The sequence below is a fragment of the Lithobates pipiens genome, unplaced genomic scaffold, assembly GCF_037356315.1.
Source record: "Lithobates pipiens isolate NorthernLeopardFrog02 unplaced genomic scaffold, aLitPip1_a1.2 Scaffold_18, whole genome shotgun sequence".
Taxonomy (NCBI): Eukaryota; Metazoa; Chordata; class Amphibia; order Anura; family Ranidae; genus Lithobates; species Lithobates pipiens.
The window spans coordinates 107080665-107103659 of record NW_027507758.1 but is presented as its reverse complement, the minus strand read 5'-3'; the positions used below and the strand labels follow the sequence as shown (position 1 = coordinate 107103659).

Genomic DNA, 22995 nt, shown 5'->3' with positions numbered 1-22995 from the left:
GTTTTTCATTGTACTGGCAAGTCCCACTGAGATTTTTCTGGGCCTTTGTGAGCCATCATTCTTCATGTGACATTTTCCCATACAGTATTGCATTTTTAGTATCTGATATTTTCTTTTTGACTGTACTGACAGGTGTGGTGCATATTTGAGGAGTCTTGTTCCCTTTTCTCTCGACAGAAAATTTAATTAAATACACTTGTTCACAGAGATTGAGAAATTGTCTTCAACCCCCAAGGTATTTTTCTTTATTTACAGTACCTTTAAATTGATAAAATGGGGGTGGTTGGGGAGTGGGGGGTATATGCATGTATTGCAGAAATTACTGCATACTGTGTGCATGTTTATTTTACTCTACCTTGGCATATATTTTAAAGTCATGATGCTCGTGGCCAAATACCCTTTATGTCAATGGTTTTCAACTCTTTATTAAGGGCCCTTAATAGCTCAATTGTATTTAAACGTGCATAACATTTAATTAGTAACTGTAATTTAAGTACAGTAATCCTTAAAAATATGTGACACTAGATGCTTCAATACACATCAAAGATAATCCTAACTTCTTTAGACACTAACTACAATCTTCACTCAACACTGCAGAGAAGTGTGTCATTATGGAAACTGTCTTCATTGGACAGCCTCCTGTAATGATTTCAGTGGCAGAGCCTCCTTGAATGGATTTCATTGACACATACTCCTACATTGAATTTAGTGGCACATCTTCCTCTAATGATTTCAGTGACATGTCATTCTTAGGTGATTTCACGGACACATCCTCCAATTATGATTTCAGTGGTACAGTCATCTTTAATGATGCAAAAGTCCAGAGAATCACAAGAGAGATATACACCACCGCTCAAAGGCAGGTCCTGGGTACTCAGAGATAATTGCTCCAGGTGAAGGGATCTGGGTGCGAGCCACAGCATGCAGATAATGTGGATAATGACAGAACTCTGGACGGCCGCCCTCCAATGCTAAAACGATGCTTTATTCAAATAATATTTAGGACACAGCAAATGACCTCACATCGAAAGATGCTAACAGCTGACGCGTTTCGCACTAAGGCTAGTGCTTACTCATCAGTGAGTAAGTCATCGTTTTAGCATTGGAGTGCGGCCGTCCAGAGTTCTGTCATTATCCACATAGTCTTCTTTAATGAATTTAGTGACACAGCCTCCTCTAATGATTTCAGAGGTACAGCTACTTCTATTGATTTCAAAAGACACAGCCTATTTTATTTATTTTACTTGCATTGTCTCATTTATTCATTTCAGTACATCCTCATTCATTGATTTCAGTGGCACATCCTCCTTTAATGATTTCAGTAGCACAGTCTTTTCTGATGATTTGAATGGCATAGCCTCCTTTAAAGCTGCCCATAGATGGATCAAAAATTGGCCGGGTTCAGCAGGGACCGGATGAATTTCGATTCAAGTATGGGCACTGTGGTTGTACATAAGTTAACCGATTGAATTCTGCACAACTGTCCTGCTGGAAAATTTCCTCTTGATCAACACTGCAGAATATAGACTGTAGTATTGATCTGGGTATTCTGATGGTAGAGAAGTTTGCTGGTTGAATACAGTGATACAGTCTCCTGTAATAGTTGCAAAGCCTTATTTAACCACTTGAGATCTGCGCTATAGCCAAATGATGGCTACAGCGCAGATCTCCTTTTCCGGGACTACGTCTATTGACGTAGTCCCGTGTACAAGCGGCCTGCGCGCCCCCTGAGGGGCGCGCGTTGCGCGTTCTGTGATCGGCGAGTCCATGATCCCGACCCCTTATCACGTGATCAGCTGTCAGCCAATGACAGCTGATCAGGTGATATAACGGAGCCGGTAATCGGCTAGTATTCCTCCTCGCGCTGACAGCGCGAGGAGAAAAAAAAAAGCCGATCACCGGCGGCCGTGATCGGGACATCAGTCCCGATCACGGCCAGCAATGCAAGCGCCCACCTGCCCCCTGCCAGTGCCCACCTGCCCCCTGCAGTGCCACCCTAATAAAAAGTAAGTGCCCCCCATCAGTGCCACCCAGCAGTGCCCATAGTGCCACCCAGCAGTGCCCACAGTGCCACCCACAGTGCTCACAATCTGCCTCAAAGGTGCTGCACCCCAGTGCCGCCCATCAGTGCCCAGCAGTGCCGCCCATCAGTGCCCAGCAGTGCCACCTATCAGAGCCACCTATCAGTGCCACCTATCAGTGCCCATCAGTCCCATCTATCAGTGGTACCTATCAGTGCCCATCCGTGCCACCCATCCGTGCCATCTTATCTGTGCCCATCTTTGCCCATCAGTGCCGCCTTATCTGTGCCCATCTGTGCCGCCTTATCTGTGCCTATCAGTGCCCACCAGTGCAGCCTATCAGTGCCCACCAATGCAGCCTATCAGTGCCCACCAATGCAGCCCATCAGTGCCCACCAATGCAGCCTATCAGTGCCGCCTAATCAGCGCACTTCAATGAAGGAGAAAAATTACCAGTTTGCAAAATTTTATAACAAACTATTAAAACATGATTTATTTTTATTATTTTTTTGCATCTTTTTTTGTTTGTTTAGCAAAAAATAAAACTCCGAGCTGTAACTAAATACCACCAAAAGAAAGCTCTATTTGTGGGAAAAAAATGATAAAAATTTCATTTGGGTACAGTGTTGTATGCCCGCGCAATTGTCATTCAAAGTGCATCAGCGCTGAAAGCTGAAAATTGGTCTGGGACTGAGGGGGGTTTAAGTGCCCAGTAAGCAAGTGGTTAACCAATTAAGCACTGCCCCATGTACATATACTGCGGAAGGGCGGCCCTTAAGTACAAAATTGCGTACCTGTACGTGATTCCTGTGATCAGCTCTGTGGCGCACACGTGAGCCACCGGAGCCCCGCTCCCCCATGATTGGACACAGCGGGAGCCAATCAGCAGATTCAGTAGCCGTGATGGCTGCCAGCCACCCACGATTGTTCACAGGAGAGGCAGAACGCCAGAGAGGAAAATGGAGATCTTGTGTTTCTGCTAACCAGAAACAATGATCTGTTTTCCTTTAGTCAAAGCACACCCCCACAGTTAGAAAGCACTCATAGGGAACACATTTAGCCATTTGATTGCCCCTTAACACCTTCCCTGCTTGTGTCATTTATACAGTGACAGTGCATTTTTTTTAGCACTGATCACTATATTGGTGTCAATGGTACCCAAAAAGCGTCACATAGTGCCAGATTTGTCGACCGCAATCTCGCAGTCCCACTAAAAATCACTGATCGCCGCCATTACTAGTAAAAAATATTTTGAAAAAAAGTCCCCAAACCTATCCCATAGTTTTTTAGACGCTATAACTTTTGCGCAAAACAATCAATATATGCTTATTGGGATTTTTTTACCAAAAAAATGTAGCAGAATACATAGTGGCCTAAACTGATTTTTATTGGATATTTTTTATAGCAGAAAGTAAAAAATATTGTTTTTTTTTCAAAATTGTCGATCTTTATTTGTTTATAGCGCAAAAAATAAAAACCACAGAGGTGATCAAATACCACCAAAAGAAATCTCTATTTGTGGGAAAAAAGGACATCAATTTTATTTGGGTACAGATTCGCAAGACCATGCAATTGTCAGTTAAAGTAACGCAATGCCGTACCGCACAAAATGACCTGATCAGGAAGGGGGCAAAATCTTCCGGAGCTGAAGTGGTTAAAAAGTTCACTGACATAGCCTCCTCTAACAATTTTAGTGGCACAAACTCCTCTAATGATTTCAGTGGCACGGTGTTCTCTAATTATTTAATCTTTCAATTATTTCAGTGGAACAGCCTACTCTAATGATTTCAGTGGCACACCCTCCTTTAATCATTTCAGCACTATGTCTTCCTTTCTCATTTCAGTGGCACAGCCAATGGCTGAGGGTGCCGACCAAAGTGTTCTGGCGGGGGGGCCAGCCCCCTCTCAGAACACAACAGCTCAGTGGGGGAGATCACTGTACTAACATTGGATTGTTAGTACAGTGGCTCTGACCTGAGCGGTCAGTTTTTTTTTTATTCAACCCAGAAAACTATTAGTGTGTACGAGGCTTAAGGAAACTTTAGATATGATTGCCTGTGAAGGCTTTTTCCAAGAAGCATTTTTAAAGGCCATAATGAATAGAAAAAATACAGACTAAACCCAAAAATGCAGCATGCAGGAAAGCAATAGAGTACACTGGTAGGAACGGGCAATACAGAAAGCAATGCATCTTATTATGTCCATTCATTTTGAAAATGCAACAAGAACCATCTAATTGTTCAATGTTATTGGTCATAGCTGCCTGCTATTGGGGCACTTGGCAGAAGAGAGAGGCCAGGAGCACCAGCGAGGGACACAAGAAGAGGAGGATCTGGGCTGCTCTGTGAAAAACCACTACACAGAGCAGGTAAGTATAACATGTTTGTTATTTTTAACCCCAAAAAAAAAAAAGTATTTAGTATCACTTGTTTCCCACCTAGCCAAAATCCAACTATACAATACCCGCATCTGCCTGGGCATCATATATCTGTAACCTCATTGGGGTGCCAAACATTGGAACAGATTTGGCCATGCCAGTATATGCCTAAGGCTTCATGTACACTTGAACTACTTTAACTGCCAGCCACAAGAAAACATAGCAAAATCACGGCAAAATGGTGCCACGTTTTTACACGTTTTGGCGGTTAAAGCGTCCCTATCCTGAACGCGATTCTTCTGCATTCAGGGGAGGGAGGTTGAACCTCCCCTAACAGCAGCAGTTTCTAAACAATCCTAAAAGCCTTTTTTGTACGTGGACACATAGGCTTTCATGGAGTTTACCTTAGGAGCTGTGGCAAAAAAACACCAAAAGCTCCTAAACTCAAGTTTAGGAGCTGTAGTGTACATGAAGCCTTAACCTTTAAAAGTCTGGGTCATCTAAGTTACAGCTTTAGTAAAGTTAGTCGTTCTATGTGTTTTTGGCCATTTTAAAGCCAGTAATTGTCCCAATAATTGAACAGATGTTATTTCAATACAGAAAGCATCTCGACTTAGTCAAGCAAGAAGTCAAATAGGTGATAAATTACTCATTTTCACTACTCTGCATGTAAGGCAAGATTAGCTAAAATCACGCTTTTTATTTTTATTTCTTAAACAAAGCAGCAGTCAGTTTAGATTAAAGTGAATGGTATGCAGTGATTTTATTTCTTCCAGAAAACAACCAGCTCTTTTGCCTTTTGCTTTTTTCCTGACAGCATGTTTTGTGTCACTGAATGTTCAGACCTACTAGGAATCAGTGTCGCTACTTCTATAGTTCCAGATTCATTAGAAAACTCAGCTGGATGCTGTCGGAGGAGAACAGATCTTGACGATAACCGCCACATCCCTCTAAATAAAAAGGCCTCACTAGGTTCCTCTAATAAAAAGAAAAACAAATTACCGTGCATTTCAAAATTGTTAGATTCAGACATAATAACTCGGGACTGAAAACAAATGCGTTTGCATCTGAAGCTCCTATTGGTGTCATGGAGCTCTCATCTTTGTAATAAGCACACAGAAATAACGGTGGTTTAGGGAACACAGTGGGAATTAACTCTGACTAGCTAACATTCTCTTAAACTGGTTTTTAATGGCACGTTTTCTGCTACATAAAATGCAATTGATTTCATATGGGCATTTTAAACTGAACATTAAAATAACAGTTGCCGTGACAATCCCTCATTATTTTACCATCAAACGGGATAAATTAGAGATTATTTGAAATTTGAGTGTGCATGTTTATATAGTTTTTTTTTACATGTGGCCATCCAATTTCTACCAAGCCCTTGGATAGATTTTCATGTTTTGTGGAACTTTTTCCATAGCAGTTAAAGCGGAAGTAAACCCATTGATTTAATAGTTTACAAAACCAGTTACATTCACGGCATGCCAGGAATGCTAACTGTCACATTGGTTGTGCTTTCAAGCAAACAGTCATACCATCCAATGGCTGGTGTCATAACTGATCACATGTGCAGCATCATGACAGTTGAAGATTAAACAGAGGCCAAGATGGCAGCTTCCTTGGCTGAAAACGATAGGAGGGTTTACTTCCACTTTAAAGGGCAACAGGTAATTACTGACAGGTAAAGCAAGCCATAAAGTAAAGGGTCAAAGCTTGTCATGTCATACAATAATTTTAGATCTATCAACAACTATCTATCAAATGAGAGGTCCTACCTAATCAATTCATACCACTTAAATCCAACCAACTAGATTGATGAACTATGCAATTATTGGGGAAATCAAAAAGGAGATAGTAAACAAGGTTGTAACATGTGGCGCAGCCAGAATGCCATTTAAGTACTTGTCAGTTAAGCAGAATGAGCGGATACTTCCTGATACTGCTAGGGACCATTTACATAGTAATGCAAGCTAAAACTAGCGCTTTAATGCATTTCCCTTTTATCATGTGTCCTGTCAGCACATTCAATGTGATTGGGCTGTCTTAATGCAGCATGCCTAATTCTGCTGTGTTATGCGCATTAAAGCAAATGCGCACTAACGGTGTACAGTTACCCATAAACCTTACAAAACAACTGCCCAGTATAGAAGGTCTGGATGTGATCTGCATTTAGCTACATGTACTAGGGCTCACAGTAAAACCCCATACACATGTATCGAATGTTGTACAAAAAAATACAGATTTCAAAGTGATCTACGATAATCTGATCGTTAGTACACAGCTTTCGTCCGAAATTTTCATAAGGGACAAATGCGAAAAGTGTTTAATCAGTACAGTTTTCATTCGAAAATACAATACAAATACATTACCTCACTTCCAAAGTTTTATTGTTGTACGAGAATTTTCGTATTTTAGTAACCTATTCATATTCGATATGGAGACTAGCATCCAAAAAAATATAAAAAATGGCGATCAACCATCCGATAATCTCATGTTGTATACTAGGCTTAAAGTGGTTGTAAACCCTTACAAACCACTTTGGCCTACAGGTAAGCCTAGATTAAGGCTTACTTGTAGGTCCAAGAAATATCTCCTAAACCTACACGGTTTAGGAGATATTTACTAAAAGACAGTCACAGCTGTCTACGGCGCATGCGTCGTAGACAGAGGTGCGCAGGCGCACTATCGCTGCTAACGGCGATATGCCGTTAGTGGTGGCTCCCGTGCACATGCGTGGGAGTGACATCATCGCTGCTCCGGCATTGTGAGTGGCCGGAGCAGCGATTCCCAGAAGAAGATGGATGCTCCGGACTACAGGGGACATCGGTGACATTGCTTGCTCCTGTGTCAGGTAAGTGACACATAATGGGCTACTATGTGATGCACTGTAGCCCATTATGCTTTACCTTTGCAGGAAGACAAAAAGTAAGTAAACCCATTAGGGTTTACTTCCTCTTTAAGGGCTCAGAGTAATTAGCGATCGTATGATAATCTGATTGTTAGTACACCGCTTTCGAGAGCCGTTCATGAAAGTTCATCCGAAACTATCCGAAGGAACAAACAAGAACATTTTTCTCGTACGATACCAGATCATACAATTTTTGTTTGCACAGTTTTCTTCTGAAAATACAATACAAATATGCTACAATACAATTACATCACTTCCAAAGTTGTATTCTGTCATATGACAATTTTCGTAAGTAGAGTAACCTCTTAATTTTCCATAGGAGACTAGCATGCAAAAAAAAAAAAAATGGATGATCATTTATCTGAAATTCTCTGTGTGTACAAGGCTTTACGGATAGCAGTAACCTCTAAAGTGACAGCAGATATCTGTGCACATAGGTGTAAAAATGTTTACTGTCACATAGAGACCCCTGATGTTTGTGATGATATCCACTGGATCCTCAGTTTCAATTTGGATTCCTCTGCTTTCAGTAGCCTAGCCAGCTCTCATGTTGGTATAAACTCCTATGTATAAATACATTTAAACACCATAATAAATTATAATTCCCTGAGTTCTATTAACTAATGTGCCTATTAAAGGGCACTCTGAGTAGCTAAGTAAATGTAGTGACCTGTAAACACATTCAGATGTTATTATCACTTTAATATCCTCATTGCCTGTACAAGTTATTATTAAGTAATTAACTAAGGGTCTCTGATAAGGAAAAACAGCCTTTTAGATAACAGCAGTCATTTGCTACAATCTGACTCTGTACTTTTCATTAGCACTAATTAGAGATAATCAAACTGTGTTTTTTTTCCCATCCCGTGATGTGGTAACTTGCAACCCATACAGCAAATTAAATACCGTAGAATGTACGGCAGATGACAAAAGTAGCATATTGATTTAATATACAAGTGGAGAAATGTAAAAGTCTGGCGCTTTCTAAGAGTTTCTCAAAACCCATGACATAAACGGACTGATCAATTAGCCCTGTACACAGAAGCATTCAGTGAGGCATTTGTTGAATTGAACATGGGCTGCAATTAGCCAATGCACTACTTATTCTCTTGAATTCTTTGTCAAGTAGATTTGCCTGTTCAGAAGAGAGCTGCAACACAGAGGGATGAGGATTTGATTCTCTGTTCTTAGCTGAGACCAAGCCCAACATTTCAAATACGAATTGTCCTGAGAACCATTGTATCCGTAAGTTCTAGAGAAGATATAAGGTTTCACCAGCAGGTGGCTCTGTGGGCAGACCCTGTGATTGATGTCCCCAGTCCTGAAAAAATTGACATATGGGCCCTGAATGCAAGCAATAGGGGAGTCATAGCTTGGAATTTTTAAGTTTATTGTTCGTTTGTACCATCAATATATTTTTTTCTGCTTGCACAGATAAGAATGGATGAAGCAATAACCATTTATAAATTGTGTATATAATACATTTCAAATCAAAATATTTCCTAAGGTCACTGAAGGTTTTTTTTTAGTTTACATAGAGGGAAATGATGCGTTACCTTCTTTTTCTGGAGTAAGTTTCTGTCTCAGTAGATGGTTCACTATAGCACTCATACATGTGTAGCACTGCTGACCAGTGGAATTCCAGTTCATAGAGCTCAGTATACCGATAGCTTCATCTACTTCACCATAACGTAAGTACTGTGAAACCAGCTCCACAGGGCCCAGCTGTCCTTTTGATACAGCACCTTTTAAAGTAACAAACCCAGTGTTAACAATATGGTGTTTTATATTTAAGAATAAAGAAAGAAAAATAATACATGGAAATTTTAATTCTAAAGCATGGATGTTAATTTACACTTACATTTAGACTAAAAATCATGGTACAATTTTGACAGTTTACATATGTATCCCTAATTTTTCTTTGTAGGTTCTAATATACCTGAAACAAGTTACTTCTCCTGCAGGTCTTTAGTCATTGGTTGGTAGGTAATGCCAAAAATGTGTCTACTCAAGCATAAAACTTGCATCTATACGAAATGACCAACAGCCAAGCCTAAGGCAGGCAATATATTATGCAGTTTTTTTCTTGTTTTATACAGTCAGTGTTAATAAGCTAATCCCTTCCACAGTGCTATTGTGTTCTGCTGAAGGGGAGCACAAGGAGTCTTTCCTGTCAACAGAATACAACAATTAGTGTTGCCAGCCAAAGACAGCAGCACTAATCATTTGGGAAAAACCCAACCGGCTGATTGTACACAAGTCGATCAGTTGATCAACTTATGTACAACTGGGTGCCCATACATGGATCAAAATTTAGCTGGTCCCTACTGAGTCAGCTGAATTTTGATCCATGTATGGCTGGCTTTACCTGCAACTCTTGTCTGAACCCCTTCAAGCTTATTCAGAGCTTAGCCATTCTGATGAGCAGAAAAACTATATCTGGTTGGATAAACTTGATTTGTTTGTTGTGGTAAGCTACAATCATTACCAAACAAATGAAAATACAATTACAATTCTACAAAATTTTCCGAAGACAAGCTAGGAAACCTATATTGTCTGATACCAGACCTGTCAACAGTTAAAGCAGAACTAAATGTAAAACTTTCCCAAAATAGTTACACCCAAGGCATGCCTTGAATGACAACTTTTACCTGTGTGTTTATGTTAGCTCTCAACTGAACTGTCAAGCCATCAAAGAGCTGGTGTCATAGCTGATCATGTGTGCAGCACCATGGCAATGGCAGATAAAATAGAGGTTAAGATGGGTGCTTCCTTGGCTGTAAAGGGTTGGAGGATTTCACAGTTACATAGTAGATAAGGTTGAAAAAAGTCCATAAAATCCAACCTATGTGTGTGATTATACGTTAGTATTACATTGTATATCCCTGTATGTTGCAGTCATTCAGGTGCTTATATAATAGTTTTTTGAAACTATTGATGCTCCCCGCTAAGATCACCGCCTGTGGAAGGGAATTCCACATCTTTGCCTCTCTTACAGTAAAGAACCTGCTACGTAGTTTAAGATTAAACATCTTCTCTTCTAATTTTAATAAGTTGCCACATGTCTTGTTAAACTCCCTTCTGCAAAAAAGTTTTATCCTTATTATGGGGTCACCAGTACGGTATTTATAAATTGAAATCATATCCCCTCTCAAGCGTCTCTCCTTCAGAGAGAATACGTTCAGTGCTACCTTTCCTCATAACTAATATCTTCCAGACCCTTTATTAGCTTAGTTGCCCTTCTTTGTACTTGCTCTATTTGCAGTACAACCTTCCTGAGGACTGGTGCCCAGAACTGGACAGCATTTTCCAGGTGCGGCCAGACCAGAGTCTTGAAGAGAGGGAGAATTATCATTTTATCTCTGGAGTTGATCCCATTCTCTTGTACATTATTCTTGATATATAGGCATACCCTTTTTTTACCCTCTCTATCCCTGTGATAAAGGGTATACCCTTCAATGGTTGCCAGCCAATCATGAGAGCGGTTGAACCAGGTCTCTGAAATTCCCATAAAATCCATATCCTTATTGTACAACAGTATCTAGAGTTCACCCATCTTGTCCGCCAGGCTCCTGGCATTGGTGGACATGCCACGTAGTTTAGACCAGACGCATACTATTCTCTTATTGAGTGTTTCGAGATTGCAACTAGGACTTGTTACTATACTTACCTTGGGTTTTTGTGCTTTAGTCAACCTACCACTAATGCCCCCAATACTCCCCTCTGGAATATGTTCCAAGCTGACTATATCTACCTCTGGGCCCTCCCCTCGTCGCCTAGTTTAAAAACCCCTCTAACTTTTTGGCCCTCCTTACTCTCAGCTGATCTGCACCCTCTTCATTTAGGTGCAGTCCGTTCCTTCTATAGTACTGGTGATCGATTGAGAAGTCGGCCCAGTCCTCCATGAGCCCAAACCCTTCCTTACTACACCAGCTCCTCAGCCACTTGTTTATTTCCCTAATCTCCCTCTGCCTTTCTGGTGTGGCTCGATGTACCGGTAGTTTTCCTGGGAATACTATCTTGGAGGTAATTTTCCTAAAGTCCCTAAAATTGATCTTTAGGACACTCCATCTGCCTCTGACTTTGTCATTGGTGCCAAAGTGCAACGTGTTTCACTTTAAAGCTACCTTCTTCTGCTATAATGTGTTATTCAAAGATAAGTTTGGCCCTGTGACCCACAGCCTAAGCATAATTTCAGGGGGAGAAAAGCCATAAATTATTTTGAAATCAGTCAATGCAATCTAGGAGCCAGTAGGAAATGTTAAGGTGTTACAAAATATTTCCATTTACTGACTCAAAAAAACTGGCTCTTGGGTTCATCCAGTCCTGTATAGATCACACAAAATGTTGTGGTCCTAAAGATCATTCTGCTCTGTCTGCGACTTTGCCACTTTATAGCCCAATTATAGACACTGGAGAACACTAAAAACCTGTCAGCTGGCAACCCCTGCTTCTTGATTACAACTGTCATACTTATAGTGAATTCAAGGGCCTGATTGGTTAATATGGACAACACCTCCATGTTCCCTTTTCTCCATTGTTGTAGCTGTTTATAATTAATTTAGAGGCACTTTTACTGCATATACATGATTGGTGTTAGCAAGACAACTGGAATATACTGGATAATGAATGATAGTATATGGCAGTTGAATTCATTCAAAAAGTAACAATTTGTTCCACATAAACTGGTTTCACAAATGACATCACATTTGTCTAATATCTAAAGCAGGGGTTTTATTTGCAGTTTAGCTGTTCATGGTACTTGCTCTCATTGGCAAAGACCAGAACCACAAGGCTTGTAAAATAATAAGGAAGGGATTTATTATTTATCAGTCGATGCATCCCCAAAGTCAATTGATCTCATTAACAAGGACAGGCCAGTCAGAGAACTGCTTAACCTTATTAGAGTGACACAGAGGAGACAGTAACCAAAAATCAGTAACGATCCAATGTAACAGTTTTCTGACTTTAAATAATGAATCAATGGAGAAAAAAAAAGCACTCTTCCTTGGTGAGAGAAATACTTTATCTAAATGCAAACAATGAATTTTAAAATATGGCAAATCTCAAATGGTTGAGGTGAAACATCTTTCCCCCTTTAGATGCTTGACCTCTCTTGATGGTACACTTCTTGGGGGGAAAGAGGTGACAGGCAACTTGTAGCCTAATTGATTTAAGAACAGTGCCTTGGGAGGCAGTCCAATTAAATTTACAAGATAGCAATTAGCTGGAAGGCCTCTAAATCCCTGCACAGTGACTACTCTGGTCTGAATGAGAACACAATTGTACTGGAGATAGCAAGTCAGGGGCCTTTTTTTATTAACCAAAGCTGTTTTGAGCGATGTCACAAGGGATAGTATAAAGTGCACTGTAAAGGTAAGGTGATTTACAGGACTTTTTAAGGCCCTGTAAACCTATTAGTTTAGAATATAAATTCCAAATATAACAAATAACTAAAGTCAGTGATAGATATATTGAAATTTGTCTGATTCAGCAGGGACCACCCGAATTTCGATCTATGAGTAGGCTGGTTGTACAGAAGTTGATCTCTCAATTGACTTTTGTACAACCAGTCTGTTGTTTTTTTTTCACTCGATCAATGCGATCAGCTATAGCCAGCCACACAGATCATTGCATTCTGACACCGGGGAACTCTCTCCGCTGTCAGAATACAACAGTTCAACAGGAGGGATTCTCCCATCAACTGCGAGTGTGTTGACGGGGGAATCAAGTATTTTTTTTGTTCAACCTGCATCATCTATGGCGTTCCTAAGTCTGATAATTTGGAAAACACCAGATGTTCTTGAACTGCGAGAAATGTGTGAGGTGTGCTGTGCAAGCTGGTGAGACAGTTTTTACGTCACCAATATTCTAGTTGTTCAGATTACCTTCATGTGACTTACTTTGCAAGAAAAAAAGTAAAAAAAACACATAACTTTCTATATGTGAACAGGACCTAGCACCATCATCTATAAAGTAAGCGCCTTGAATCTGTTTTTCTCCTACATGGTTTGTACAATGGACTTTTGTGAGTGCAGTTTAAACAAATTGCTTTAATGAAATAAATGCAATGTACAGTGAAATGTTACTTTTTTTGTCAGACCTATAAGCGTATGTCTGAGAATATAGGTGTGGTGTACCTTATATCATGTGGCACATCCAAAACATTATAAATACAGTATACTGTTAAGTGGAGATAGTCAAGGGAGCAGTGACCAATCAGGAGTGGAAGAAAAAAATGCTGTGCATGGAGAAAACAGGATTTGTGACTTACTGTAAATCCTTTTCCTAGAGTTCATTAAGTAGCACAGGTTGGAGAAGTTCTGAGATGTATGGGTTACACTGTTGCCTACAGGAGAATAGGACACTGGCATACAAAAAGCTGTCAGTTATAACTCCTTCCACTCCCATCATTCTTCAGTTTCTTTCTAGTGTCTTAGGAGAATAGATTTATTTTCTCTTTAGAGAAAGTAAAGTCTCTGGATTTCCCAAATTGTCCGACTCCCAGGAGACTTCCTTTCACCGGTCTGGAATATTCTTACAATGAATGCAAGCTAGACATGTCCTGGACAACCTTTCGATTCAGGGGACTTGGTTGCTAGAGGCAGCTTGTCTCCTGATTTACATATTGCAGTTACAAGAGATTCAGTTATCCCTTTAATGCTGGACCTGAATTTTGAAGCATTTTTCAGGTGCGTTTTCAGCTTTTTTGTGCTTTTTTTTTTTTTTTAGCTTTTGCATTTTTTTAGCAAAACTATACTCCTGCAAAAGCTTATGGCTCAAATTGCCCATGAACGCAATTATGTATAGTTTTCCCGCTTTTTGCACATTTTTTCAGTCAGAGCGTTTTCACAGGTGAAAAACTCCTTTTCAAGCCCACTAGTTCTAGGGGGTGTTTCCAGACAGAAAATGCCACTGCCAAAAAAAGCACTGAAAGGAGTGTGTGCATTGACACATTGGATAACATGCTGGAGGGTTTACTGGCTGCAGAAAAAAATGCCTGAAGCCAAAGACAGCAGCTGTAAAAACATGCTGTCACATACCTGGTAGGTGAGCCTGGTATGCAGAGGAAGTCCGGAAACTCTAGTTCGTAAGCTACATCATTGATTCTTCTCTTCACTGGAAAAGGTCCCACAAATTTAGAACCTAGTTTCTTTGAAGGGCATGCCAACTTTAGGTTCACTGTAGATAACCATACCTGATTGCCGGGTTCCAGAATTAATTCTCCTCGTCTTTTTTTATTAAAGATTTTCTTGTTATACTCTTGTGTCTTAGCCATCGTTTCCTGCAACAATTTGTTATTTGTACTGAAGAAGTTTATTGTTTCAAGAACAGCTGGTACTGAACATTCTGGAATGGTGTCAGGCAAGAATGATGGATATTGTAGGCAAACTCAGCTAAAGCTAATAGTGAGACCCAGTGATCCTGGGAAGAAGAGGAGAAGCAGCGTAGGTATTGTTGAGGGTCTGATTGGTTCTTTCCATCTGCCCATTTGTCTTTGGATGATATGGGGAGGAGTTCAATTTCCAGAGACTCAAATAGTGCCTTTCAGAACCTAGAAGTGAAGCCTTATGATTTCCTTCACTTGTGCTGTCTCAGGAGCCGAGGGTGTCCCCTTCATTGGTATGAAATGCGCCATTTTGGACAGCCAATTCACCACCACAAAGATGGCCTTCTGCTTGCGGAAGTTCCACAATAAAGTCTATTGAAATCATCTTCCAAGATGAAAATGAAAAGATGAAAAATCTTGTCTTTATACCATAACAGACCCTCTTTTGACTGTAAATTTGTTTATAAGGGGCAGGGGGTCCCCACGGAAGCTTGATTAATCCGTGACAGCAAGTATTCCTGTACTAGAAGATAGTTTCCTGCGGGTAAGATGGTATCCGGAGGTGTGGTTTCTTCTGAGTCATTGAACATATGGGACAGCGCATTAGGTTTTCTGCTCTTTGACCCAGGCCTGTAAGTAATATGGAAGAAAAATTTTGATTGACAAAAGTTCTCCATCCCCAACATCGTAGTTCCTTTCTGCTGTTGACAATTTATGGGAAAAGAATGCAACTGGATGTAATAGAGCTTTAAACCCTTGCCGTTGGGAGAGTACTGCCCCAACTGCTGATGCATCAACTTCTAGAACAAATGGCAGAGCTGAATCCGGATGCCTTAAGACGGATGCGGAATTGAACAGTCTCTTAAGAGTCTCAAAGGCAGCCTGAGCTTCATGGGACCAGTGGAACTGGATGTCTTGCCTGGTTAACTGCGTGATGGAGGAGATGATTGCTCAAAACACCCTATTGAATTTCCGATAAAAATTGGCAAATCCCACGAAATGTTGAATTCCTTTCTTGTCCGCGGGAACTGGCCAGACCAAAATAACAGTAACTTTCTGGGAATCCATCTTAATGCCTTCAACCGAGATGATCAGTTCGAGAAATTGAATGCTCTGTTGTTCAAATTCACATTTTTTGTGCTTGGCATATAGGCCGTTGCCGAAGCCGACCCAATACACTCCTGACATGCCTGCAGGGATTGTCCATAGATGAAGAAAAGATCAGAATATCGTTTTAGTATACTAAGATGAACAGGTCTAGATAATCTTTGAAGATATCATTAACAAAATGTTGGAAAGTGGCAGGGGCATTACACAATCCAAATGGCATTACCAGATATCGGGTGCGAAAGGTAGTCTTCCATTCGTCTCCTTTCCAGATACGGACCAGGTTGTAGGCCCCCCGAAGGTCCAACTTAGTGAAGACGGTTGCAACTAGAGATGGCCTTGTGGTTTGTCCAGTGGTCAGTTCGCGTCAAATTTTGCTCGTTTGCGATTCGCCAAACCGGCGGACTTCTGCCGCTGTTCGCGTGGCGGACATATGCGTTTACATTGTGAAGAACTTTGACCCATGATGATACATACATCATGGGGTACAGGGCAGCCAATTGAGACATTTCAGCACATGGACAATTGGACATACCCCTTACCTTATAAATAGACCTGATCTGGCGGCCATTTTACATTCTGTCTTTTGTCAGTGTAGGGACAGGACGCTGTGTGGAGCAGGGATAGTCAGTTTAATCACTAGCTATTACTATTAGGTCCACAAAAGTCCTTTTAAGGACTGGTATACGTGTACAGTATATAGGGTTGTAATACACTTAGAATATACTTTCTTTCAAAGATACAAACTATATTCTGGTGCACTGATGTGCTGCTGAGTGCACTGCTGACCGATTCTGCAGCTGTCTTTTGTCAGTGTAGAGACAGGACGCTGTGTGGAGCAGGGTCAGTCAGTTTAATCACTAGCTATTACTATTAGGTCCACAAAGGTCCTTTTAAGGACTGGTATAGTTGTACAGTATATAGGGTTGTACACGTATAATACACTTTCTTTCAAATATAGAAAGCATATTATACTTGACTGCTGAGCTGATTGCTGCCAGATTCTGCAGCTGTCTTTTATCAGTGTAGGGACTGAGGGACAGTTTGGTGTTTGGAGCAGGAACAATCTGCAAATCACTAGCTACTAGGTCCACAAGGGTCCTTTTAAGGACTGGTATAGGTGTACAGTATATAGGGTTGTACACGTATAATATACTTTCAAATATAGAAAGCATATTATATATCATGGTGCTGGTGTCAGTGCTCTCTATCACGGTGCTGGTGTAGTGTCAGTGCTCTCTATCTCGGTGCTGGTGTCAGTGCTCTCTATCAGGGTGCTGGTGTCAGTGCTCTCTATCACGGTGCTGGTGTCAGTGCTCTCTATCACGGTGCTGGTGTCAGTGCTAGAGTGCAGAGTGTAGTGTCATTTTACATTTTGAAAATGAAATCTAGAAGCTGATTGGTTGTCACGTGCAGCTGCCCCAGATTCTGGCTGCTCCGCTCCGTATTTTATCTATGCGTTATAGATCATACAGTTTCTAGATATTGGAGTTGCTTGTCTGTTTCATGAGATTGCAGAGAGTTTTTAAATCATTCTAGACACAACAGAGACACTTCTAGGAATCTGGTGTACGATAGATGTAGATGATTGGACTATGATAATTCTTATTGCACCACTATGTTATGTGTGGTCATCTGCCCAGCAGAAATTCTCCTATAACAGCCTTCAAGTCATGGACTACTACAAAATTAGTAATGCCCAATCCTTTCATTTAGCATCTACCTGTTCAGTAAGACTCCATTTTAATGTATCCCTGAATCATGCACTCTATTAACCTTTATGCTTCCCTATATGGTTCTTCCTTCTTTTTTATTTTGCACAAAGCTGTGAACACCTTCTTTACAAATTGTACTTTGACTAAGCTAGTAATATTTATGTTTTAAATGTGTTTGTGAACCAACTTCCTTATTGAATGCATCTTCATTCAAAAAAATTAAATAATAAAAAGTAGAGAGCGCTTCTTTAACTGCCAGCGCAGCGAGCAAAGTGTGAGAGAGAGCGGATGAGTGTTCTGGGAATTACACAGTGAATGACATTTCCTTTTGCTCTACAATAAAGAGACGGTTGTGCCTCAGAGTTTGGCTGTTTGACACTGGTCATTTTCATTGCCAATTAATAGTACATTTGGCCTTGTTTAGATGTCTAATTCCCTGTTGACTTAAGCACTTGTGAAATAAAACAACACTGACAACCTGCGTAAGAAAACGCACTGCAATTTCACAATGCCCCGGAATTTTCAGGAGCTCCTCATTATAGAATAAATGTCGCTGTTGCCACAATAAATCACATTTTTCGTTTCTGGGGTAAAAATATAACTATAAATAAAATGACACACTTTTATCGTGTAACCAATATAACTGTCTACAAAATAAGTTTTAAAGACGAAAAGCCACGTAGATATAAAAACAACATTTCACTTAAAACAATCATCAAATCTACTTTTATATAAAATTAGCAAATTGCAAATCCCTAATTCTGTCAGATTTTTATTATGCCGCTGATTATCATTCTATGCAGCTATTACCTTTTGTACCACCACCCTCTCCCTTTAGAATGTAAGCTCTATGAGCAGGGCCCTCTTGTACCTTTTGTATTGAACTGTACTGTAATTGCGTTGTCCCCCCCTATACATTGTAAAGTGCTGCGTAAACTGTTGACGCTATATAAATCATGTATAATAATAATATCATCTGCCTGTAATAAAAGGATTATTATTATTATAGGCGCCACAAGTCCATGTAGACTTCAGGCGACCGGATGACCGGAGTTCCACTTTAATTTTTATCCAAATATTCCTGACATTGAAAGAAGGGGCAGTTTGGCAGTGAGAGACACATTTTTATAAGGCTACTTTCACACTGAGGTGCTTTACAGGCATTTTAGCACCATAAATAGCGCCTACAAAGCACCTCTCCTGTCACTCCAGTGTGAAAGCCTGAGTTCTTTCACACTGAAGCGGTGCACTTGCAGGACGTTAAAAAAAGTCCTGCAAGCAGCATCTTTGGGGTGCTTTAGGAGCGGTGTATACACCGCTCCTAAAGCGCCCCAGCCCATTGAAATGAATGAGCACCTGCAACGCTTCGGCAAACGGCGATACACGGGCGGCATTAACCCCTTCTTCAGCCGCTAGCGGGGGTTAAAAGTACCCCGCTAGTGCCGAAAAGCGCCCCTCTAGTGGCTGAAAAGCACCGCCAAAAATAGCAGCGCTTTACTGCCTACGCCCTTACCGCCTCAGTGTGACCTAAAAGATGTGTATTTTGGGGGGGGGGGGGGGGGTCTGTAAAATCAAATGCAAAATGAAAACATTTTAAGCAGATTTAAAAATGCTAAAAAAAAAAAAAGAAGAAAAATATCGGAGTACATTTTCTGTCTTTTTCGCTTTTGCTTTTTTTTTGTTAGTAGTTGAGCAGGAAGTGGGATGCACCATGCTAAAATTTCGTGTAAAAATGTTGCTAAAAGTGCGAAGGGCTTAAACAGGGTCCGCACTCCATAGTAAAGTACAAATAAATGTAAAAAAAACACAGTACTGTTTTATAGACTACAGCAGACCTGGTAGAGAGAATATGTGTGACTTAATAGTAAACTTTGAAAAAAGCAATACAATAGAGCTGTGTCCCTTTGGAATTGTTTATTAGCACTTTTATTGCTGATGATGATAACAAATGTCAATCAGCAGCAGCAGAGCAGCAGGTTTTCTTCTCCTCCAGTTCCATTATTACACAAAAAACAGCATGGCCTCATGCAACCCACATAGTATGTCTATTTATTTGATCCTGTATAAAAAATGCTTGCTTGTCCAAACTGTCCTACTTGTCTTCCTCCTGTGCTGTATTATCTGTAATGGTGCTTTGCACCCCAGCCACTGTGCTCACTAGTCCTACTGGGCCCACTGCTAGGCACTACCATCCCCTGTTCTCTTCAGCCTCAAAGTCAACTTCCTGGCCCCTAAGACTCATGGCAGTCAACACAACCAGTACAATAGCCTGTGTCACTCACCAGCCCACTACAGGTACGTCTCTCAGCTCCTCAACAAAAAATCCATCCAAGTATTGTCAATAGGTCGGTCTTAGAATACACTCACAAATACAGTATCTCATCATCATCTGCAGTTTTGCCACCAAGTATGTCAGAGTGACTGATCGCAATGCACTAATGAATGATCTGTGCTGTATTCAATCCCATCAGGCTCATGTGCTCCATGCTCCCTCCCAGCCGTAAGGTCTATAAGCCCCATCAATCTCTGTCTTTTCTCTCTTGAATCCCTAACTGGCCGATGCCTATGCATCCTGGACCCGTCCTCCCCTCTCGGTGGTGGTGCATCAACTCTCAGAGCAACGATATTAAGCAGGCTGCACTTTACTGACATCTCCAAAACAGGAATCCTGTATGTCATAGCAATTCAAATTTCGCCATTGCCAGGTTAATTTTGGAAAGTTGTCAGGTGGGCTAATAAAATATTCAGATACATGTTCTGCACTGGATATCATATCAGTAAATCTACTATTGTGAAATAAGCATATGTCTGAATTTGTCTTGGTCTAAACTCTTGGAGATCTATGAAAAGTTATAAATTGCTATGATTGATAAAATGCTCAATACACAGAAAATGTGAAGTTTAATCAACTTCTGTGACCCAAATCCAGAGAATGAAAGAGGCAGGCCAGGGACAGCAGGGCTGGGTAGGAAAAGGCTAAATGTTGCTGGGCATCCCTCCAGCCAGGATATTAAAGAGGAGGTCCACCCTAAAGTGGACCTTCCGCTCATCGGAACCCTCCGGCGCCACAATTGGCACCTTTCAGGGGGGAGGGGGGTGCAGGTACCTGTACAGTACAGGTATCTGCACCCACTTCCAGGATAGCTCTCTGCGGAAAGGGGCGTAGATTACGCCCCTTTCCGAAAGTCCCCCGCTGCCTGCTGGGAAACACACAGATCCCAGAGGCAGCGGGTCCATCCTTATTGCGCAGCGCGACTCACGCATGCGCAGTAGGGAACCGGGAAATTAAGCCGAAAAATAAATAATAATAATAATAATAAAAATAACAAACATGTTATACTTACCTGTCCTGTGCAGTAGATTTGCGTAGAGTGGCCCAGATCCTCCTCTTCTTGGGTCCCTCTAAAAAAAAGTCTTGTTTTTTTTTTGGTTTAAAAATAAACATGTTATACTTACCTACTCTGTGCAGTGGTTTTGCACAAAACAGCCCAAAACCTCCTCTTCTCAGGTCCCTCATGTGCTCTCCTGGCCCTTTCCTCCTGTCGAGTGCCCCCACAGCAAGCAGCTTGCTATGAGGGCACCCGAGCCAAGTCACAGCTCCGTATGTCCATTCAGACATGGAGCCGCAGCCCCCTCTTTCTCCTGATTGGCTGACTGACTTTGGCTCCCGCTGCTGCCAATCAATGGCGCCACTGCTGTGTCTCAGCCAATCAGGAGAAGGAGTCTCGGACAGACGAGACACTCGTGGACATCGCTAGATCGAGATGAGGCTCAGGTTAGTATTGGGGGGTGAGGGGGGCTGCTGTACACAGAAGGCTTTTTATCTTAATGCATAGAATGCACTAAGTTAAAAACGACCTTCTGACATTACAACTCCTTTAACCTCATCTCCAAATCCAAATGAAAAAAATACTGCCACACCAAAAAAGCCACAACACGGGATATTGAAACTTGATATTTTTCTGTAAATTGCTGTACCTCACCTTCAACTATTTCCATTATTCCTGTGCATATATATTTCTATTAAGGCTTCATGCACACGAGACGCAGATGCAAACGCTGCTGGACACATGTTAAAACCGGCGTTTAGAAACGCGCGTTTTGCCGCGATTTTTACCGCGATTTAGCGGCGTTTTACCGCGTTTGCGTCTAGAAGCGTTTAGTTAAGCTAACATCATAGACCCTCCCCAGCTCAAAAATTAACTATTTCAGCAATTTTGTGAGACCACAGTGAGTAGCAGCAGCTGTGAGAGCTGCAGTGTACTTGTATTTAGCGTGTCACTTGCCACGGCACCTGCCACAAGTTGTGGATTGTCCACTTGCCACGTGACTTGCCACATCACCTGCCACGTCACTTGCCATGTCATCTGCCACAAGTTGTGGATTGTCCAACTGCCACGTCACCTGCCACAAGTTGTGGATTGTCCACTTGCCACGTGACTTGCCACATCACCTGTCACGTCACTTGCCACGTCACCTGCCACAAGTTTTGGATTGTCCACTTGCCACGTCACTTGCCACGTCACTTGCCACAAGTTGGGGATTGTCCACTTGCCACATCACCTGCCACGTCACCTGTCACAAGTTGTGGATTGTCCACTTGCCACATCACTTGCCACCTGCCATGTCACTTGCCACAAGCTGTGGATTGTCCACTTGCCACGTCACTTGCCACGTCACCTGCCACGTCACTTGCCACGTCACCTGCCACAAGTTTTGGATTGTCCACTTGCCACGTCACTTGCCACGTCACTTGCCACGTCAGCTGCCACGTCACTTGCCACAAGATGTGGATTGTCCACTTGTCACATCACCTGCCACATCACTTGCCACATCACCTGCCACGTCACCTGCCACAAGTTGTGGATTGTCCACTTGCCACGTCACTTGCCACATCACCTGCCACGTCACTTGCCACGAGATGTGGATTGTCCACTTGCCACGTCACTTGTCACGTCACCTGCCACGTCACTTGCCACGTCACCTGCCACAAGTTTTGGATTGTCCACTTGCCACGTCACTTGCCACGTCAGCTGCCACGTCACTTGCCACAAGATGTGGATTGTCCACTTGTCACATCACCTGCCACATCACTTGCCACATCACCTGCCACGTCACCTGCCACAAGTTGTGGATTGTCCACTTGCCACGTCACTTGCCACATCACCTGCCACGTCACTTGCCACGAGATGTGGATTGTCCACTTGCCACGTCACTTGTCACGTCACCTGCCACGTCACTTGCCACATCACCTGCCACAAGTTTTGGATTGTCCACTTGTCACGTCACTTGCCACGTCAGCTGCCACGTCACTTGCCACAAGATGTGGATTGTCCACTTGTCACATCACCTGCCACATCACTTGCCACATCACCTGCCACGTCACCTGCCACAAGTTGTGGATTGTCCACTTGCCATGTCACTTGCCACATCACCTGCCACGTCACTTGCCACAAGATGTGGATTGTCCACTTGCCACGTCACTTGCCACGTCACCTGCCACATCACTTGCCACGTCACCTGCCACAAGT

The 22995-nt window shown here is 41.9% G+C and overlaps 1 protein-coding gene across 2 annotated transcripts in view; it reads right to left on the bottom strand.

Moving 5' to 3' along the window:
- WDPCP (WD repeat containing planar cell polarity effector) overlaps positions 1–22995 on the bottom strand; it is a 547580-nt gene that overhangs the window by 253662 nt on the left and 270923 nt on the right. For both annotated transcript variants that reach the window (XM_077485980.1, XM_077485981.1), the window contains exon 11: positions 8869–9057. In XM_077485980.1, the coding sequence (XP_077342106.1) occupies positions 8869–9057 (189 nt within the window). The remainder of the gene's footprint in view (positions 1–8868; positions 9058–22995) is intronic.